The sequence below is a fragment of the Dermacentor andersoni genome, chromosome 1 (genome assembly GCF_023375885.2).
Source record: "Dermacentor andersoni chromosome 1, qqDerAnde1_hic_scaffold, whole genome shotgun sequence".
In the NCBI taxonomy this organism is placed as follows: domain Eukaryota; kingdom Metazoa; phylum Arthropoda; class Arachnida; order Ixodida; family Ixodidae; genus Dermacentor; species Dermacentor andersoni.
In genome coordinates, this window is record NC_092814.1 from 54314116 (window position 1) to 54334788 (window position 20673).

Genomic DNA, 20673 nt, shown 5'->3' on the forward strand with positions numbered 1-20673 from the left:
ATTCTGGGGTGTTACGTGCCAAAACCATGATTAGATTATGAGGCATGATGTAGCAAAATAGTAGTAAATAGATGTAGCAAAATACTTAAATAAGCAGATTTTCTCAGCTCCTAACATCTACAGGTAGGTGATCGTAATGAAATGTATTTATTCATCTCATTAGTACAGACTTCTTGATGCAATTATCTGCGTATCAATGTGCTTGGAAGCATTACGAGAAAACTGTACAGATGACAACCAAGGGTGTGATCTTATAACGGTTCAGAAAGCAAACCGTTTTTTTACTCTTGCATGATTGGTCAGAATGGCACTTTTGCTGATGAAAGCACGATTCTGACCAATCACGCTAGTGCAAGCAAACAGATCCCATTCCGAACCGTTACAAGATCATAGCCCAGATGACAATGCACTCATGAACACACTCCAGCAGGCGTTCGCATTCCTTACTGGCCGAGGTCGCCTCTAGTTTCCAAAGTGCTGAATGGAGTTACAGAGGTTCATATTGTACACGCTTTGCCAATATGAAAGGGAACACTTCATCTGTCTGAAAACAGTGATTCTTGAAACAATGTAAGCCAGACCCTCACTTGCTGCTATTTGTTGTGTTGTTCACCTTCATGCAACTTTTTCTCATCATGAGCATACAAAAGGAAAATTACTACGAGCTTTGAACACAAATTCAGTGTTCCCTTTCATATTGGCACAATTCGCAAGCACATAAAACCATGCTACAGCAGACCCAGCAGTTGTTTCAATTAAGTAATTAGCAATGGTAGTTTGTTTAGCTAGTTCATAATAGTGCCTGTTAATCAGAATCAGTATCTGGTGTTCTTAATCTACTTCTATGACTTGACGTGAAAAAGTCACATGGCCAGGACGAAATTTCAAACATATTTCTTAGACACTATACTGCTCAGTTATCCCCTTTCCTACAGAAGAGATTCGCCTTACCATTGGAAACAGTGGTGCTGCCAAGCATGCTGACTGGTTGAGCGCAAAAATTATACCTATTCATGAAAGTGGTGACAGACAGCTGACGTCACACGGGCAAAACAACATGAGTGTCAACAAACGGGTGTCACACCCATATGGGCACAGCCCGAGCCATTTTGACCTATCACAGAGGGCTAATGGCCGATTTGGAATAAAAACAGATTGGAATGGTTTTACATTATACCGGCCCATCTTTACAAATTCAGATATGCCCACTGAAATATTCAAATGTATGGTCCATTTATTGCTTTATTGTTGTTGTCGTCTATGCTTACAATTTAGTATGCTTTCTTTCTTTGTTCTTCACTAACATGGAGTCCTCTGTACCTGATATGCCCTCTCCTGTATAGGCCTGAATAGGCCTCAGTATTGAATTAATTAATTAATTAATTATTTAATTAATTCATTAATTAATAATGTTTTGGTAGCATCAGCAAAAATTTAAACAGTAGATGCATGAGGGACCCACAAATTACCTACCTAATAGTGAGTGAGCTTTAGATTTTGTGCACTAAAGTGTGCATGCAAATGGCCAGGTTTACAAAATAACGCAAAAAGGTATACAAAAGAAAGCAAAAGGAGTACAAAGAATACAAGCAGGACATGGTGCTTTGGGGTAAGCCCAAAGTCGTTTGAGCACACAAAATCGAAAACTACCTAAACCTAAACATCCTTGACAGTCAGTTCCAGACTGAACTTGCCTGGCATTGTCAGTATAAACAGTGAAGTTGAAGCAGGCTTTTCTTTATTATTTATTTATTTTGCTCCTTCATGCTTCCTGCACCATATGCAAGGTGCTGCTACAAATATTCCAACTAATAGGCACAAAACAATGCTACTGAAGTAAGGCACAAAAGAGAGCGAAATGTTTTGATAAACTCAGTGGGTGCCAATTTCTTGCTAGGAGCTTGTGATTAATATTTGTCTTGCATGTATTGTCGGGATACATTTTCTCTGTGCAATGCTGCAAAAGTAAAGCGGCTGTTAGGCCCCGGAACCTTCACCTATGTTGCAACTTCCAGCTACAGCAACACTTTAGCACTCGCACATCTAGAGCTTACAAATCATAATTTTTTCATTTTCAGACATAAATGCTTACTCAAATTTGCACTACACATGTGTCACATGGCAAAAGCAATCTGAACAGCTATTTGGTATCGTCACCATTTACTGAAACCTGTTTTCTATTTTCTTCAGATAAGTGTTGAAAACACCCCGTGCCACTCAGCAATCTGTGCATGCGGCAATAGTGGAGGATTTTGCACTGTCCCTCACAGCCCCTGATACGTTGAGAAGAAATTTTGCTTGTGTTGCAAGTACAAGTGTGGAAATGGTACAACTCTAATCGCATAGAGTTCTAGTTAATTATGCCAAAATCCTTGTGCAGAACATGAAAATCCTGGAAAGACCACAAATACATTAAAGCCAGGTCCCTTGATAACTACTCAGCTATGGGGTGGATCCAGGCAATGTTCACTAGTCATTTAGGTGAAGAGCAATGAATGCAAGCTAAATGTATTATTGGCATGCTAAGCGCATATGTACAGATTCTGTTAACCCATTATTTATGATGATACACTAAACTACACACTCAGTAATCTACTATTCTACACAGGACTCATATTACAGACATAAAACTTTGTTCACTAGCATTCAAAGGTGGTACATCACTTCCTGCTGCAAGGCAATAGGACACTGTTGTCATTTTTATAAAAAACTTAACTCAATTTTGTATATTCACCCACATAACTGCTGCATTGAGAGATATTGACAATATGCCTTAAATTTATGGTAACCACTTCATGTTTCCATAATCTACCAGGCTACAAAGGGGCAATAAAAAAGTTTTTCAACTCGACTATAACCAAAAGGTCGCTAAATCCATTGGACAGCCCATCAATTCAACCAAACATTTTCACGCTATAAGACTCCCAATTTTGCTGTTGTTCTGCATCAGCCAGTTAAACATGGTGTTTTTCCATGAATTTGAGCTTGATTAGCAGGGCATGATAAGGATTTTGTACAAAGAATGAAGTTTGGCTAAGACATTCACAGTAGAATGATGAAATTGTATGGCAGTGAATGTCCTTTGTATGCTATAGTAGCTCTTTGGGTCAACGAGTTCAGATGCAGCTGTGTGCATGTACAAGACAACCCACCACTTCCGACTGATTTGTATCACTCAGCCTGAGCCGACAGTCTTATCACGAAGAATTGTAGAATAAAGGTCTCCAAAATTTCCATGAAAGTGAAAATTTTCGTATGGCAGTGCATGCGCAATAATTCATAACATGTTTGGCATGTCAAAGGTCTCAGCATGATGAGTGCCATAGTGCCGATCTCTCTACACCATTCTTAAATTTCATGTGTACCACGAAACACATGGTTGACATAATAATAAGGAATGCATTAAAACAAGCATTACACCTTCCTCCAAGCACAGCAAACTAAACGCTATTAGGCCTAGGATTGCACAATACACTGGACGAAATTATAGAAGCACAGAGAATATCACGCTATGAATGCCTAACAAACACAAAGACAGGACAGACAATACTAAACAAGCTGGCCATACAATACCAGACGCAAATTGAAGAAAAGAGAACTAGTCCACTGAACATCAGGAACACCTTCACAATTCCCCCCCCCCCGAAAAACATGCACCCAAACTATAACGCAGAGCAACGGAAAACAAGAGCTCAAAGACTCAACAAAGTGCTCAAAGACGCTGAACATGTGGCCTATGTTGATGCTGCAAAGTATCCGCCACAACCAGCCATGACCCTGGCAGTTGTTACCGGTACAAGTGGCTATCACAACTAGCTCCATACGTACCAAACACACAGAAGGAGGTGAAGAGGCTGCAATAGCTTTGGCATAGACATCAACCACTGCATCATGCAACATCACCAACTCCAAAGCAGCCGTAATTAATTAGACCAAGGGACTTATATCACCGCAAGCGTACCGAATTCTCATTGTAACACATCCTACTCGCAGTAGAACTGTTCACCTGATCTGGACGCCAGGCAATGCAAGGGTAATTGGGAACAACGCTGTGCACGATGCTGCCCGAGCAAGTATCGACCGGGAGAGTCACTTGCATCGCCCATCTCTCTGCGGACAACAAATCCCCAAAGAGACCCGAACAGAACTGCGCCCCCAGAACCAGATCAAGAAAGAACAGTTTCCCCACATGAACAAATGGGAGATGAAATTACTACTTACGCTGAAATCCTCGAATACTATCGAAATGCTCACTACAAATACCCTCCTCCTAAAAAATCATTAAACAAACATCAAGCAACTACCTGGAGACTACTACAAACAAGCACCTTCCCTACACTACTCATGCACCGAATACACTCAGAAGCATACTCATCACACTGCAAGACAAGCAACACACCACGTGCAGACCTTCATCACATTATACGAGTATGCACATCAGCTCCAAACAATACGAGACACAGCATAAACCACAACGCTAAAATAAAAGCCCGTGAGCAGTGAGAGGCTATACAACTCAGCGAATGCCCAGGAGACCAGCTCTGGGCTGTCCTGCTGGTGGAGGATGCCGCTACGGTTCAAGGCCTGGCCTGCGTCTGACGGAAAGGGGAGCTTTACAGGACTAGCCTCTCAGCCCTTTCGCTCCCCTTTTGAACCCAGCAGGGACTTCTTAATAAAGATGTTTTATCTCTCTCTCTACACAAGACCAGCACTATGCTTGTATTCACAAAAGGAGACTTTGAGCCTCTACGAAAGCAACTTAGAACACCTTCTCTCCTGCCTTGCGATTGAGGATGAGACATGGCTTTACCAGTGGGACCCAAAAAGAAAGCAACAGTCTATGTTGTGAATCGAGACATTCGAGGTCCCCGACTTCACAAAAATTCAAGACCCAAGAACACGGGAAGAAAAGTGATGGTAACCATTTCCTAGGAAGCAAAGGGAATCTTGCTGATTAAAATCTAAAATTATTTTTGGGGTTTTACATGCCAAAATCACAATATTGATATGAGGCACCCCGGTGTAGTGTGGAAACTCGAGATTAATTTTTACCACCTGTGTTTCTTTAACATGCACCCAATACATAGTACACAAGCGTTTTTACATTCTGCCTCGATCGGAATGTTGCCGGGATCGAACCTGCGACCTCAAGCTCAGCGGTGCAACGCCACTGCCAATAGGCTACTGCCGCAGGTGGATCCTGCTGATTGATTACCTGGACAATAGAATAGTGTGCCAGCATTGTCTGAAAATTGCAAGACCAAAAAAAAGAAAGAAAGAAAGAAAGAAAGGAAAACGATTGCGACAAGAAACACGACAACACACCGGTTAAAAAGTATTGTGTAGCTTAGGCTGCCATTCGAGAGCATCCTTTCAAACAGCTTGACCAGACTTTCTTTTATTCCTGAATCTGCAGCACCTCACAGAACAGGGTCCAACAACTTGAATGTACAGCAAACTGCCACAGAACAGCAATTTTGACGAGCAATATTTCTTCTTGTGTGTGTGGTGTGTGCGTGTGGCATGGTATCGGAAACCTTCCAGTCAAATGGGAAAAGTGCATTAGTGTGAAAAAGGATTATGGTGAAAATGCTTTATTTTTTTCGTTTTTTTTTTTTCCAAATACAGGTAATTTTCTTGTTACACATGTCGCAAAACCTTCAGATCACCCCCACAATTCTAACATTTAAACGCCCTACCATCAAGAATTTTACTTATCTAAAATTTAAATGCCATAGAAACTTACACAATATATTTCCCTTTTAATAGGTTTCCCTTTTAATAACATATTCTTTATATATCTTGAACTGTCAACCAACCAGACTGGTAGTATGACCAAGTTTGTCATACATATTTTGTATGTGACCTATGGCATGAGAAGTTTTGTATTGCTGTATGCATGGTCTGTTATCAATCTTGGTATATGCCATGTCATAAATGTTTGACATCTTGCACTACAGTACAATCATGAAGAGGCACGTAAAAGTGTTTCCCCTTTAGGAATAGCCTGCCTACAGTGCAAAAGCTCTGCAATAAGTACATATACCTTCAAATATGCAAAATCTTCACAACAATATTATTATTTTGTCTATTTGGTCTAATTATGCGGCCACAAGATTTTAAGTTCCGTTCTGGAAATCAGCAGTGAGAAAACTCGAGGTAAAATAAAGTACGTGCGATTCAACATCTACAGTACTGATTCAGTCTGCAGTGGTTATCTGCAGGCTAAACCACGGCACACTTTTCCACTTAATCGCCTCGTGATATTTTTCGATAGCGTATCTATTTCTTTTTTTTTTCGAACGAAGGAAAAAAAAATTTCTACATTGCCGTGGAATGCTTTACAAACATCAGCGATAATGATCGTTGTGACACAACAAAAACTGTGACAATTACACGGGCACATGGTCATATCGTCGGTAAAACCTAGTCTTATCTAGGCCGCTGCGTCAAATTTAAGACAATAACCATCATACACGTTTCATTGCGTCAGCATTTCTTTTTTTGTTCATGTTCTCAACTACGCGTAGTTTAATAGTCAGCAAGAGACACGTCGATTATTTTAGCGTATGCAGGCGCCACATTGTTCACCTAGAGTAATATCACGTAATTTAATGTAGTGACCTTCCATTGCCGCCGTGACGACTAGGAAAAAAAAAAAATGCTACGAATGCGAAACAAGCAACAAGCGCGCCTTGTGACACGAAGCCAGCCTCAGGCAGGCAAGAAAAAAAGAAAAAAGAAAGCGTGGATTTCATTTACTTTTTTTCAACTATCCTACGTTATTTTTAGTTTTTATGATACCTGTCGGCGAGATTATAATGATATATAGCCACACTATTGGAGGCTGCGCTGGCAACACCCCTGCCCACTTCATTTATTTATTATTAAGGTGCCATTAACGACATTGTGCCGCAGGTCATTGTCCATTTGCATGGAATATAACTTACGACAAAATGGGCATACGGCTTACTGGCTTCTGAAAACAGACAGGAAACCGATACCTTTTGTGAAGTTTTGCCACAAGAATTTTTGCGGCGAACAAAGCAAAAAAGCGATAACGCATATTTAGTTTTATTTTTGGACTGAACTTTTTCTTTTATGGTGTAATATAATTTTCTAATGCCGTCAACGGGAACTTTGCCCATGGACTAATTTCACGAAACATTTAAAACACAGGAGATGTCGATGGCAGATGCAAGTAATTAATTAAAGTGAAGCGATACGCCCTTGATGGCGACATTACAGGTAATAAAACGAAAATCCATCTAATGAAGCCTACATAATTTTGCCCCGAGAATAATGATGCCCTTCATATTTCTTATTTAAGAGATGCACACAATTACATTACAAACGTTGAACTCAATCTGAAATTCGAATATAGGTCAGCTTGTTATGTTTACTTGTCCCAAATTTTCAGATCAGATGCAAGGCGTCGGGATTGTTTCCGCAACAAGAAAAAGAAATTTATCTCGCTGCTAGGCACAAAGTGTTTTTCAATCGTGGCTGAAAAATCGGCACTTGAAACAATCGCGGTTCGAACGTGCGACGCAAGCGGCCCTACTCAAGACGCACTTGTACCGCTTGCACCGTGCAAATTGACTTTCAAATCGCTATCTTGCTTTGCATTAACATTTCGCCGGACACTTCTAAACTGTGCAAATATGACATGTGCTGTGTTTCACGGCCAGGAAGAGCCACGTTAACGAATGCCAAGCAATGTTTACACGAAACTGCATCACATGGTGCATCAGCAAGATTCACGAAAACAAAGACGTATATCTACCTGGCCCTGGTGGGGTAACCTGCCGTCAGGAGTCTGTTCGGGCAAGAAATAGAGCTGAACACTGGCCAACTGTGCACTGTGCTGGTGGTCTTTCCACAAAAGCTGCAATTCGGCGATGCAAGGGTCGTCGTTGGGCGAAATCCGAACGTATACAAACTGGCCCACAGAGAGGGTGGCAGGACCACTTCGATTCTTGTATTCGAAGCCGCCGTAAAACGTGCAGCTGCTGCTCCGTCCTCGAGGGTCGCCCACGAACGACATCGCCGCAGCGCTGAACGTCAAAGTTCAGACGGAAACGTGCAAAGCACACTGTAGTGCACTAGCTTAATCATCAAAAAGAAACACTGCAACCGCTGCAGCTACAACTATGGAGAATAAACATCACAATTGACTTCCCGTCATGCATTGCGCTTGCTAATATGGCGGCAACGTCCCAATGGGCGAACTTCGCGTCCCATACGGAGTAATTACCATAACGGTCTCCGCTGTTTAAGTTTTTATTTCAGCAAGCGGAGCCTACCAAAACAATAGAACAAACATGGGCACGTGGGTTTATTATGCGTACATTTACAGCACACAAACCGCCGCATGATTAAGCGGTAGTTTATTTTGGGTAACATACACTTCGATTTTGTCATTAGATGCGATGAACATTGCAGCAAGACAACCAATGCAACCGTGTGCTTAATTAACGAGGCAAAATGTCAACAACTTTTCACTGCACCCCAAAGAGAATCAGCGTGTAGAAACAAAGTGACTCCTATGACCTTACGTCAATGAGTCCATTTCTTAAATGACCGTACTCAAACTTAAGAAGCAATTCGCCAACTCGACTGCGAGGAAGCACGTCAGGAGTCCACTCAATAACAAACGGCACCGACTGGGGAGGGTTCCCCACCTTCAAGAATGTTTTGAGTTCAAGAGGTCTGATCACTGGAATGCCTTCAGACGGCGGTTCTTGCGACAAACAAGGAGGTTCGTAAGGCTCAAAAGTCCCATCACGATTCTCGACGAAGGTTCTGCTCTCCTCTAGCGGCACGACAGGCGTCTCAAAAATGTGACGCACATGCAAGAGATTGGTGATACTCCACGTGCACTTGACTCCGTCCTTCCGCGTAGGCTGCCGGCGCCCACATATTCGCTGCTGTAAGCAGTCAAAAAATTGATGAGGCACGTGAAAAACAAGCGGGTCAGGTCGGCCCGGTCGATCGTACCGCATTGTCTGATTGATGCGCTCCGTGACGCCTGCCAACCACTGCAAAAAGCTCAGAGATGGTTCAGGGTGCTTGGGCGCCACATCACGCAGTTTGTCAGCGCTAGTGAGCGCACACATGCACGCATACGAGTGAACACAGCCTTGCGTTGAACCCTTGCCGCCGCAGCCACTACAGCGCAGCTCACGGCGGGGGCTAACTCGAACATGTACGAAGCCACCCTCGTGGCTCCGAGCCACCAACACTGCCTTGGAAACACGCTGCACGAGCGGTGGGCCCTCGGCAGCGACCAGCTCCCAGATGGCATCTCGCACGCTCTCCTCTTGGGCTTCCACAACAGAGTCTTTCAGTGGCAGCGCCTGGGCCTGGACGACGCAACGGAGCGCGGCCTGCACGTGCGCGCAGCTGGATGCACCCTGGCAGCCCTCACACTGGGCCCTACCTTCAGCCGACAGCTGCACAAATGTTCGTGCCTCACCCCGCTGCAGACGCACAGAATAGAGCTGGCCCGGCGCGTGTAGCCGTACAGCGTCGGCGGCCCGCTTGCGTGCGCCACGCTCCCGAAACACAGCGTCGCACGCCTTGTTCTTGCAGCGCACGCCGCGCGTGCCGTTGTAAGTGCCGCACTTAGGACATTTTCGGATGCCGCGAAGAGTGGCCTTGCCAAGGTCACTGAACAGACCCTTGCGAGCCGACATTGCACTCGGCGACCCATGAGTCGTGACGGTTCCACCAATGTTTGACATTGCACCAGCTAAAAGACGCGAACGGTGTATTCAGCGGCAGCAGCCTTGCGCCTCTCGTAGTGACAGTTGTAGACAATCTCAGAAAAAGAAATAAATATAATGTCGTCTGTGGGCGATGGCGGCGACATCTGCTTGACGGTGAAACAACTTCAATCCACGCACTTCGGTATAGTTGCCATTTGAACGCATAGGTGACGCGGTCATACCTATGCGGCTAAAACAGAGAGTTTTAGTACATGTCGCAGGAAATGCGGTGTCCGGCGTCGGCCGTCACATCGGCAGAATTTTCGTACCACTTATACCCAGGCCTTCCATATGATGCAAAGAATTAACTGAAATAATTGAATTTGTCAAGCTAAAATACGTAGAAGATCGTAAACTATGACTTGCACACAACCTAAAAACATGATAGCTCTCGGGTTGTAATTTGAATATACGAGAAGACACAATTCTGTTACGCGAAAACTCAAAAGAAACCCCTTCACACACACAAACCGGACGCGGCGTCCGCCATTTTGCGCGCGCCGGCGCCATAAAATAAAGAACCAAAGAGCCTCCATGCTTGGGAGCCACGGAGCGTCGCGCCCGGTTCCTTGCATAAGCTCCAGCTGGCGCTCGCCTCCGCCGCATCGCGGCCCACGCAAGAGGCCGTGTTTCCGCCACAAAGCTCGCCTTCGTGCATAGCTTTCGCGGCAAGCGTTTCCAGATAAACATTACGGTCACATAAGTTCCAGTTGCTGGGAAGCGTGAGAACCAGTCAGGGATCTTTGAATGCTATCGCGTTCCACTCTTAAAGGCGAAGCTTAAGCGTCCTCCAAACTTTGTTTCTTCCTGGTAGCTGGTTTTTAATGGAAGAAATAAATTAATCAGACGACGCAAGGTTGAACATCGCTTCCTTAGTGTGCAAATGTCATTAAATGTGTTTAGATTCGCTGACCCCCAGCCACAAATTTTATGAAGAAAATCTTATGCAACAAAACAAGTTCTGTTTTTGCGGCGCATTCCATTCTCTGACGTCAAGTGGTCACTTAACTCTATGCCAAAATAATGACCTCCAAGATTGTGTCCGTTATGTCGCGCCCACAGCGATCGCGTCTATGACAAATATGTCTACGACAAATAGTTATCTTTCTTTTATATTTAAACCTCCTTGGCCTATGTTGCAGACAACGATGAACAAAGAACAAAGTATCCTTCCTTCCTCCACGTAGATAACCAAAAGCGCGTCGCGCCACGATATCGGAAGCTACACCTGTTGCACCTGCTGCACTGCAACCATTCCTCCATGACGTCAACGGTTACGAAGTTGGAGATCACTTGATAAAAGTTTAAAGGCGATTCATCGCTTCCTGGCACGTTCTACTAATATGAGCTTGCCAATCTAAACCTCACAGCCATTTCTATGTTTGTCTTTCATCGTTCACACTGCATGAGGGAGCCGGAAGCCCTCACTGTGGTGTTTATTTTCTGTCTTTATTTGAAATTTAGGTGAATATTTTGAATATGACACTAAACTCTTATTAGATATCAAACCATATTTCCAACAACACATTTGGAAGCTGACATACATGAGCATGCTGGACATGGCCGGTGACGTCATGTCCGCCTACGTTGCAGCTGCTGTCAGTTACGTCGAGAGATCGCTGTTCGTGTCAAGTAATGCATCAGTTGTGATTACTATTACGACGAACTGCTGGCGTCAGCTTTTCTGAAGAACATAAGTTTACTGTCGGTCAAAGATAACTGTTCGAAGCGGTGAATAGTTAGGAAGAAGCAGAGACGCTGTATTCATTTTTGTCTTCAGTTGCTTCTAAAGATATTTGTCCCACAATGATAATCGTCGTCTACCTTACATACATTTGCTTTGTTTAACGCTTTTTGTTTAACTTTCTTGCATGATATAAATCTGCTTCTGAGAGTTGAATGTTCCGCGCAGTGGCTGCGTAGCCAGGTGCGCCGACGCGCGGCAGCTCAAGCGCGCGTTAACAGAAAGGAGCTGCACCCCCGAGATCACCCCGCGTTTCGACGCGTACGAGCCATGCCGCACCGTCTGCGCATGCGTGGCTGCGCGGACGCGAGCTTGGGCGCGTCCGCAAGCGTACCTGTGGTCTCGATAAGCTTAGCGCCGCGCAAGACGGGCTTTATATATGCGTCACAGAATACAGCATGTGTGTGTGTGTGTGTGTGTGTGTGTGTGTGTGTGTGTGTGTGTGTGTGTGTGTGTGTGTGTGTGTGTGTGTGTGTGTGTGTGTGTGTGTGTGTGTGTGTGTGTGTGTGTGTGTGTGTGTGTGTGTGTGTGTGTGTGTGTGTGTGTGTGTGTGTGTGTGTGTGTGTGTGTGTAAAGTCTTTCTTTTCTTACTTTTCGCTACTCCGGAGAAACGACATGGAGATGCCTCTAGCGTTCAGTGCAGGCCACGTGAGCCTACTTCATGTGCAGAACCGAAGGTAGCACGAGCCCCAACGCTCTGCACGGATCTGCACCGCCAGGGTCCCTCCCATTACTCATGGAATCACGCATCTGATATAGTTCCAAATTACAGAAAATGTCATCTGCCACAAACGTATTTGTGCTGGCATGCTGAGCGGCGAAAGATCTGATCAAGAAACGCCAATGTATGAAAGCCTCTAACCCTACAGATAGAATAGAACTGGCAGAAATTTCGAAGTTAATCAACAAGCGTAAGACAGCTGACATAAGGAAGTATAATATGGATAAAATTGAACATGCTCTCAGGAACGGAGGAAGCCTAAAAGCACTGAAGAAAAAACTAGGAAGTGGCAAGAATCAGACGTATGCGTTAAGAGACAAAGCCGGCAATATCATTACTAATATGGATGAGATAGTTCAAGTGGCTCAGGATTTCTATAGAGATTTATACAGTACCAGTGGCGCCCACGACGATATTGGAAGAGAGAATAGTCGAGAGGAATTCGAAATCCCACAGGTAACGCCGGAAGAAGTAAAGAAAGCCTTGGGGGCTATGCAAAAGGGGAAGGCAGCTGGGGAGGATCAGGTAACAGCAGATTTGTTGAAGGATAGTGGGCAGATTGTTCTAGAGAAACTGGCCACCCTGTATACGCAATGCCTCATGACCTCGAGCGTACCGGAATCTGAAGAACGCTAACATAATCCTTATCCATAAGAAAGGGGACGTCAAAGACTTGCAAAATTATAGACCGATCAGCTTACTGTCCGTCGCCTACAAACTATTTACCAAGGTAATCGCAAATAGAATCAGGAACACCTTAGACTTCTGCCAAGCAAAGGACCAGGCAGGTATCCGTAAAGACTACTCAACAATAGACCATATTCACACTATCAATCAGGTGATAGAGAAATGTGCGGAATACAACCAACCCTTATATATAGCTTTCATTGATTACGAGAAAGCGTTTGATTCTGTCGAAACCTCAGCAGTCATGGAGGCATTACAGAATCAGGGTGTAGACGAGCCATATGTAAAAATACTGAAAGATATCTATAGTGGCTCCACAGCCACCGTAGTCCTCCATAAAGAAAGCAACAAAATCCCAATAAAGAAAGGCGTCAGGCAGGGAGATACGATCTCTCCAATTCACAGCGTGTTTACAGGAGGTATTCAGAGACCTGGATTGGGAAGAATTGGGGTTACGAGTTAATGGAGAATACCTTAGTAACTTGCGATTCGCTGATGATATTGCCTTGCTTAGTAACTCAGGAGACCAACTGCAATGCATGCTCACTGACCTGGAGAGGCAAAGCAGAAGAGTTGGTATAAAAATTAATCTGCAGAAAACTAATGTTTAACAGTCTCGGAAGAGAACAGCAATTTACTATAGGTAGCGAGGCACTGGAAGTGGTAAGGGAATAAATCTACTTAGGGCAGGTAGTGACCGCGGATCCGGATCATGAGACGGAAATAATCCGAAGAATAAGAATGGGCTGGGGTGCGTTTGGCAGGCATTCTCAGATCATAAATAGCAGGTTGCCATTATCCCTCAAGAGAAAGGTGTATAACAGCTGTGTCTTACCAGTACTCGCGTACGGGGCAGAAACCAGGAGGCTTACGAAAAGGGTTCTACTTAAATTGAGGACAACGCAACGAGCTATGGAAAGAAGAATGATGGGTGTAACGTTAAGGGATAAGAAAAGAGCAGATTGGGTGAGGGAACAAACGCGAGTTAATGACATCTTAGTTGAAATCAAGAAAAAGAAATGGGCATGGGCAGGACATGTAATGAGGGAAGATAACCGATGGTCATTAAGGGTTACGGACTGGATTCCAAGGGAAGGGAAGCGCAGCAGGGGGCGGCAGAAAGTTAGGTGGGCGGATGAGATTAAGAAGTTTGCAGGGACGACATGGCCACAATTAATACATGACCGGGGTAGTTGGAGAAGTATGGGAGAGGCATTTGCCCTGCAGTGGGCGTAACCAGGCTGATGATGATGATGATGAGCGGCAGAAAGGCGATGCCGGCAAAAGCCGACAGGCTCAGTGCGGTCGCTCTTCTGTCGGCTCGCTGACTTTACGGAATGTCAAAGTTTTAATTGTTCGTATATACTACAGTGAAACTATATATGGCTAGCTGATTCGCCCATCCGTCCATCTGTCGCCTGTACGCCGAAAACTCCTCCGACGGAACTTAATGCGCGTGCGCGAAAAAGAAAAAAAGAGGGAAAACAGGAGCGCGATTGGCTGCGCCAGTAGTGACGTCGTTGCTCTCCGTCGCAGGCGAGCGCGCGCGCAGCAGTTTCTCACCGGCTCCGAAATGGGTAGGCCACGCGTCATACGTACTCCTGAGTAGCAGGCAGCCTTCCATAAGTAACGCCGCGAGCAGAATCGGGAACGACCTTGTCTACGCCGTTCCGACGCTGCAGCCTGGGTACAAGAACAGGCTCATGCAGCCGAGCGTAAGCAGTAACTGCATACCGAGGATCAGGCAGCCTACCAAGCCGTCGTTTAGGGACCGTTGAGATTAACCCAGTTATAGATACTGAGGCCGCACGTTTCAGCTTCGCTGGTTAACCATCTGTACGGATCGAGTGCTTGGGCGGTGATTTTTCTATAATTAGTTTTGCTTTCCTTCATTTATTTCACAGCTGAACGTAAAACAAATTCCGCATTTGTTCTTACTTTATATATATATATATATATATATATATATATATATATATATATATATATATATATATGCAGGGTGTTTCAGCGAACACTTTCAAAATTGTTTAAAGGTTACCTGTGGCAGATAGCTCAATTATAGTTTATGAGCCGGTCTACTCGAAGCGGCGGACACTACTTGCACAAAAAATTGAAATGCAAAATCGGCTAATTAACAAGAATTAACTAATTAACTTTATAGCTAGTTATCTTATGACCCATATTGCACTTTACAAATTCTAACAGTGGACTTCGCAAGGCGTATCCACTTGGAACGAATTTTCGGGACGACACCAGTTTCGATATATAAATTCCCGGACTTTGCGGATAATTGCATTGGCGTTCCAGTTACTTGTGTGCGACGTTTGTTAACAAATGAACTTTAACGCCAATGTATTTCTCCGCAAAGTTCCGGAATTTATATCTCAAAACTGGTGCCATCTTGAAAATTCGTTCCAAGTGGATCCGCCTTGCGAACTCCACGGCTAGAATTTGTAAATTGTGATATGGGCCACAACGTGATTAGTTAGAAGCTTAATTAGTGACATTTTATTAATTAGCCGATTTTGCATCTCAATTTTTTGTGCAAACACTGTCCGCCGCTTCGAGTAGACCAGCACATGAACTAGAATTGTGATATCCGCCACAGGCAACTTTTAAAGATTTTTGAAAGTGTTCGCTATATATATATATATATATATATATATATATATATATATATATATATATATATATATAAGGAAGAGCAACCGAGAGAACGTGATAACTAGCTGGAGGAAAAACAAATACGAGTGGCGTTCCACGCATCCATGTGTCAGGACGAGGGGGCCCCCGTATGCCATTGGCACTGGGCACCGCGCGGTGGGCGACGCTTTCAAACTACGGAGCATAGCATGAGCGCGCTGCGCTCCGTTCTAGTTGTTACTGCTGAGGCAAGAAAAGCGTCACAGGAGTGCTGGGCGCGACAGAATTTATTCGTTGGGCGGCCGGCCAGAAATCATATAGGTCAGCAAAGCGAATGCAGCAGCGAGACAGCGACAAGACCGCTCGTCCTCCTTTTTTTTTTTTTCTTATTTCAGACGCAGCAGTTGCTCAGTGTGTCACTGGGTGGACAGTCTAAACCGATAAAATATTTCTTTTATGTTGAAAGGGGGGGGGGGGGTCAATTCGCGTTTTTTTTATATTTTTCTCAATCAAATGTTTCAAGGAGAAGAATATTTTTGCTGGCCCGGCAATTCACGGATAAAAATACCAAGGGGATGGTTCTGGCCACAAAATACATTAAATCGTTCACCGCAGACTATAGCTATAGTCTGAAGATAACAAATTAAAGTATTTACAGTGTAGTTTGGTCAAAAGTTTAGCACTAAACATTCGCATCGCCGCGCGAAAAGAGAGAGACCGTTTACTCGAAGGAAGACGGAGGTCGGCACTGCCCACTGGGAAACAAGGAAAAGAGGGCATTCAGGCTGATGAGAAACATCATCGCGACATATCTGCTCATCGCTGTCCGTCTTTGTATGCTATACAAAGACGGACTTTGTATTCTACAGCCCGCCCGTCGGAAACGACAGTTCTCCCGAAGGCTACCCGCGGAGCCCGACACAATGGATACTCGGGTTTCCTATACACGGCCAGGGTACTTTCTTTCGAGTAAGAATAAATGTAAAGGGAGAAGATGACGATGACATCGCGATAGAAGTAGACCCACATGAATAAGAAAAAAAGGCTCGGCAGACTCAACTGTATGTTGACGTCTACGTAATGCATTTATGATTGGTATAGAGAACGGTGGTATTAATAATGTAACTGTTCTGTACCGGTGGCAGTGGAGGCCAGGAGCAGTGGCTCGTGCCCCCGTAGGCTGAGGCTGCAAGCACTCATCAAAGTGAAGTGAACAGTCCGTACATTCTTTGGAATCACGCATACAACACAGAGAACAGCATCTGTTTAGAAAAAAACAAACACAAAACAAACATACGAACCACATAATTGATGATAAGGCGCTCCTGATAACAATGCGAAGCACGTAGCGCTCCCCGCATACGTTTACCGTTAAAGTTTACTGTTGCGCAAGCTGCCGCGGCGACGGCAGCTTGCGACGTGGGGAGTGACGTCTCTAGCTTTTCGTATATAAAAGAACCAGCCTAGCAACTGATTTCAATGTTGTTGCAGCACCGCTATGGGCGGCGCCGTGCTTTCAAAAATGTAATTGCTATCATTACTTTAAATTACCACTACTACCATTACTCTAAAGCAATAAAGCATTGCATACCCCCGTCAGCAGTTGTAGTGGTGGTTTTCAACAGCTTCGCTGGATATCCACTATCATAGGGTCGGGATGGCGAGTCAATTTTTTATAAGTGAGAATGTTTGTAATGACGAGATATATGTTTAAAAGCAAGCAAAAAGTCAGGGGCATACACCCAGTGGCACATATACCCGGTCGCTCCCATGGCACATAGTTTTAGACTGCACAATCACCGGGATCGGCCCGCGAAAATGACGATGGTGGGCTCGCCTGCCAAAAAGTGACCCACTGGACTCGAAGAAGAATGTTTCGAATTAAAAGAAGCAAAAGAAAATGAAAATGCACTTATTATATACAGTTACAGATCCAGTTCACTTTCCCTAAAAAAACTGCCTCAGTGGCCTTCACGTCCACGCCAAGTATTTTGGCCATAAACACAAAAGAAGACCGCCCTGTTTTCTGCTTCTCTGGAGAACCTCTAGGACTTTCTAAAAGTCGTATAGATATTCGCTAGGGATGCAGAAAAGATGGTTACACCGGCGCTACGGCTGTAATTGAAACACTTTAAGGGAGAGAACCGCATGGAGTCAGAGGGCAAGTGCGAAAAAATAGAACACGGTGTTGTGGAGGCGTGGTTGCTCGTATAGCCCGTTACCAGTAGGAAATGTCGTAGGTTCGATAATGGCTGATTTGCCTGCAATCTTAATTGGGAAGCCATAGACGCCACCGCAAATTAATCTATAGTCTGTTTTTCTACATTAAAATAATAAAAAATAGCCATAGCGAAAAATGTGACTGTTCTCGAATTCTTATTGCTATTTTTATGCTTCATTTTATATTTACGAATGCACGGGGAATATTGAGAGAGAGAGAGAGAGAGAGCTGTGGTTTCAACTTCACCAGTCGCCACCTGCACAAGGAAGACAAACACAAAACTATAGTGCACAGAATACAATGACTATAACTAAAAAATTTGTCACTGAAAATACAAGTAGGCCGTACAGCTAATGCTTTGAGCATTCACAATTGCAACAAAATTAAACGAACCGTGATTTTTTTTTTTTTTTTTCATATGAGAGTGTACAATGTGTAAAAAGAGCCGCGAAAATGCTCTATGACGACACAGAGCTCCCAGTAAATACATCAGTTCCTGTCCTAATATAAAAATGAGAGGAGGTCGCAGGTCCAGCAACGAATGGGGCTGTCCTTCGAAGGGGAATCGCGCGACCGCAAGGACGAGGGTAACATTAGCCTCCTGGCCCTCGCACCTCCCTTCTGTGTAGCGGAACTGAATCAGGAAAGCGTGCCAGCGGCGCTGTTCTGCAAATCAGCGCAGCGGAATGCGCAGCCTGCCCGGAGACAATTGCAAGATACGCAAAGCAGCCACGTTTTGAGCCGCGTACGGCAGGTGTCCGTGGCGGCCGACGCTGGGAGCTCGGCCTCAGCATGGGGCTGAGGAGTGTCGGAAGGCCGCGGACCGGAGAGCCGCAGGTGGCGCGCGAGATCGATGATGCGGAAGAGGCCAGCGCGCAGTCCACCTGGAGCCCCGGCGCTGGCGTGGCGGCTATTTTGGGGGCAAGCGGCCCGCTTGGCGGTGTCCCAGCTGCTTGGGGGCGCCTGGTCTGCGCCCGATTTGGGCAGCCGCTCCCAACGGGGCAGCAGAGGCGAACATGTCGTCGCGGAGCCCGTCGCCCCGAGCGGGCCGGCGGCCCGCGTTCCTCAGCCAGCCGTCGGTGATCAGCTGGCAGTCTGACCCGACGAGGCCGCCCCAATATCTAATCCTCAATCCTATGCACATTGTGAACCTGACGGCTGACAAGACGCGAAGCTGTGCCGTCCGCGCCGCCCAAAGCATCAAGGCGTTCAGCCAACGCTGGTTCTCGCACATTCTGTTGCTGCTCGTACTGCTCGCGTACGCGGCCATGGGCGCTGCGCTCTTCCAGCTCATCGAGGGCCCTTTCGAAGACAAGCAGAAGCAGACCATCCTGAACGCGCGCCAGTACATCATCGAGGACCTGGTGCTCGCCCAGCGCACTCTGTCCGTGGCCGGATTCCGGCGGCACGCACTGCGCCGACTGCGCGAGTTCGAGACGCAGGTGCGTGTGCTCGAGGACGAAGCTCGCATCGTGAGCCACTCGGAGAAAAAGATCTGGTCCTTCTGGGGCGCTCTCTTCTACTGCGGCACCGTTTTCACAACCATCGGTGAGTGCATGCGCCCCATAGCGGTGCGCGACCTACATTCCGGATGTCGCAGGCTACGGCAACATCGCCCCGAGCACGATGGCCGGCATGGCGGTGACCATCCTGTACGCCTTCATCGGCATACCGCTGCTGCTCATGGTGCTGGCCGACCTGGGCAAGGTGTTCACGCGCGGCATCAAGTGGCTCTTCCTGTCGCTGCGCCAGCTCGTCCGCACGGGCCGCTGCGGCAAGCACAAGGCAAAAGCGCCCCCTCCGCAGGTACGATCATGCTGAGCACCCACTGGGAGCTACAGCGCCCGTGCTTTTCTCTCGCAGCTCCAGTACGTCGCTTTCGTGTGGCGCAAGGTGAACGACACCATGGCGTACGTTCCCTACCCGGCTTACCTGAAGCAGGAGCCCACCACGCCGACCGCCGAGGAAGGCGGTGAGGAAGCGAGCAAGGCAGCCAGTGAGGAGGAGCTCGTCATCGACGACCAGTTCAACTTGCCTGTGTCGCTGGCCCTTCTTCTACTCTCCATCTACATGACGGTGGGCGCGTGCATCTTCACCATTTGGGAATCGTGGAGCTTCTTCGAAGCCTTCTACTTTGTCTTCATTTCCATGAGCACAATAGGATTCGGCGACTACGTTCCAGACCACCCGATGTTTATGATGGCTACTTTCATCTACTTGCTTTTTGGCCTTGCGCTGACTTCCATGTGCATCAACGTTGTGCAGGAGAAGCTTTCCGCCATATTTGAAAGAGCTCGAATGCAGCTGGGGACCACCATCGGCTTCGACGCCATGGTGATAGACCAAGAGCGAAATGAGCCTCTGGGAAGCGATATTGACGAGGCAGTGGCAAAGGATGCCATCGCCAAAGAAGCTATTGCAAAGGGGCTTGCTGCTCAAGAAGCTACGGTCAAGAACGCTGTGGATAAAAAAGCAATTTCGAATGATGTTTCAACTAAAGATAAAACCCAGCACAAAGAGCCTACCTGAACGGCCTCTTCAAATAAATTATGCGCCCAATAGGCTCTCGAACTAGCCATGTGTACACGGCATGGGATGAGAGACGCGTACCAAACATTGCTGTGAACATACGCGAAAACATCATGCAGAAGCTCACCACGGTGCTGCAGTGCATAGCTGAAAGTTGATCAGCAGTCGCACGACAGTGTCTATTGCTCATAACTGGTATAGTGCAGAGGTGACAGCATCTCTAATGCTGCGGATCAAGGTGTTACTCAACTGGGTTAATCTATATATATATATATATATATATATATATATATATATATATATATATATATATATATATATATATATATATATACGGTCAGTTCGCTTACACCAT

At 45.6% G+C, this 20673-nt stretch overlaps 3 protein-coding genes across 4 annotated transcripts in view; 1 reads left to right on the top strand and 2 right to left on the bottom strand.

Moving 5' to 3' along the window:
• The window catches only part of LOC126545511 (AT-rich interactive domain-containing protein 5B-like), a 99187-nt gene extending 90972 nt beyond the window's left edge, over positions 1 to 8215 (bottom strand). Inside the window, exon 1 of one of the 2 annotated variants that reach the window (XM_050193412.3) lies at positions 7787 to 8197. In XM_050193412.3, the coding sequence (XP_050049369.1) occupies positions 7787 to 8047 (261 nt within the window). In that variant the 5' untranslated portion in view covers positions 8048 to 8197. Of the gene's footprint in view, positions 1 to 7786 lie in introns of both variants that reach the window. The other variant, XM_055061498.2, reaches the window with a different exon arrangement.
• Positions 8216 to 8316: 101 nt separating this feature from the next.
• Positions 8317 to 10005, bottom strand: LOC126545518 (uncharacterized protein C2orf42). Its single transcript, XM_050193428.3, has one exon. It carries the CDS (start codon positions 9744 to 9746, stop codon positions 8547 to 8549), a length of 1200 nt encoding a protein of 399 aa, XP_050049385.1. The 5' UTR covers positions 9747 to 10005; the 3' UTR covers positions 8317 to 8546.
• An 8683-nt stretch (positions 10006 to 18688) lies between these two features.
• On the top strand, positions 18689 to 20592 carry LOC126543206 (TWiK family of potassium channels protein 18-like). Its single transcript, XM_055077870.2, has 3 exons — positions 18689 to 19337; positions 19390 to 19595; positions 19653 to 20592. Exons 1-3 carry the CDS (start codon positions 18806 to 18808, stop codon positions 20316 to 20318), a joined length of 1404 nt encoding a protein of 467 aa, XP_054933845.2. The 5' UTR covers positions 18689 to 18805; the 3' UTR covers positions 20319 to 20592.
• The last annotated feature ends 81 nt before the right edge of the window (positions 20593 to 20673 follow it).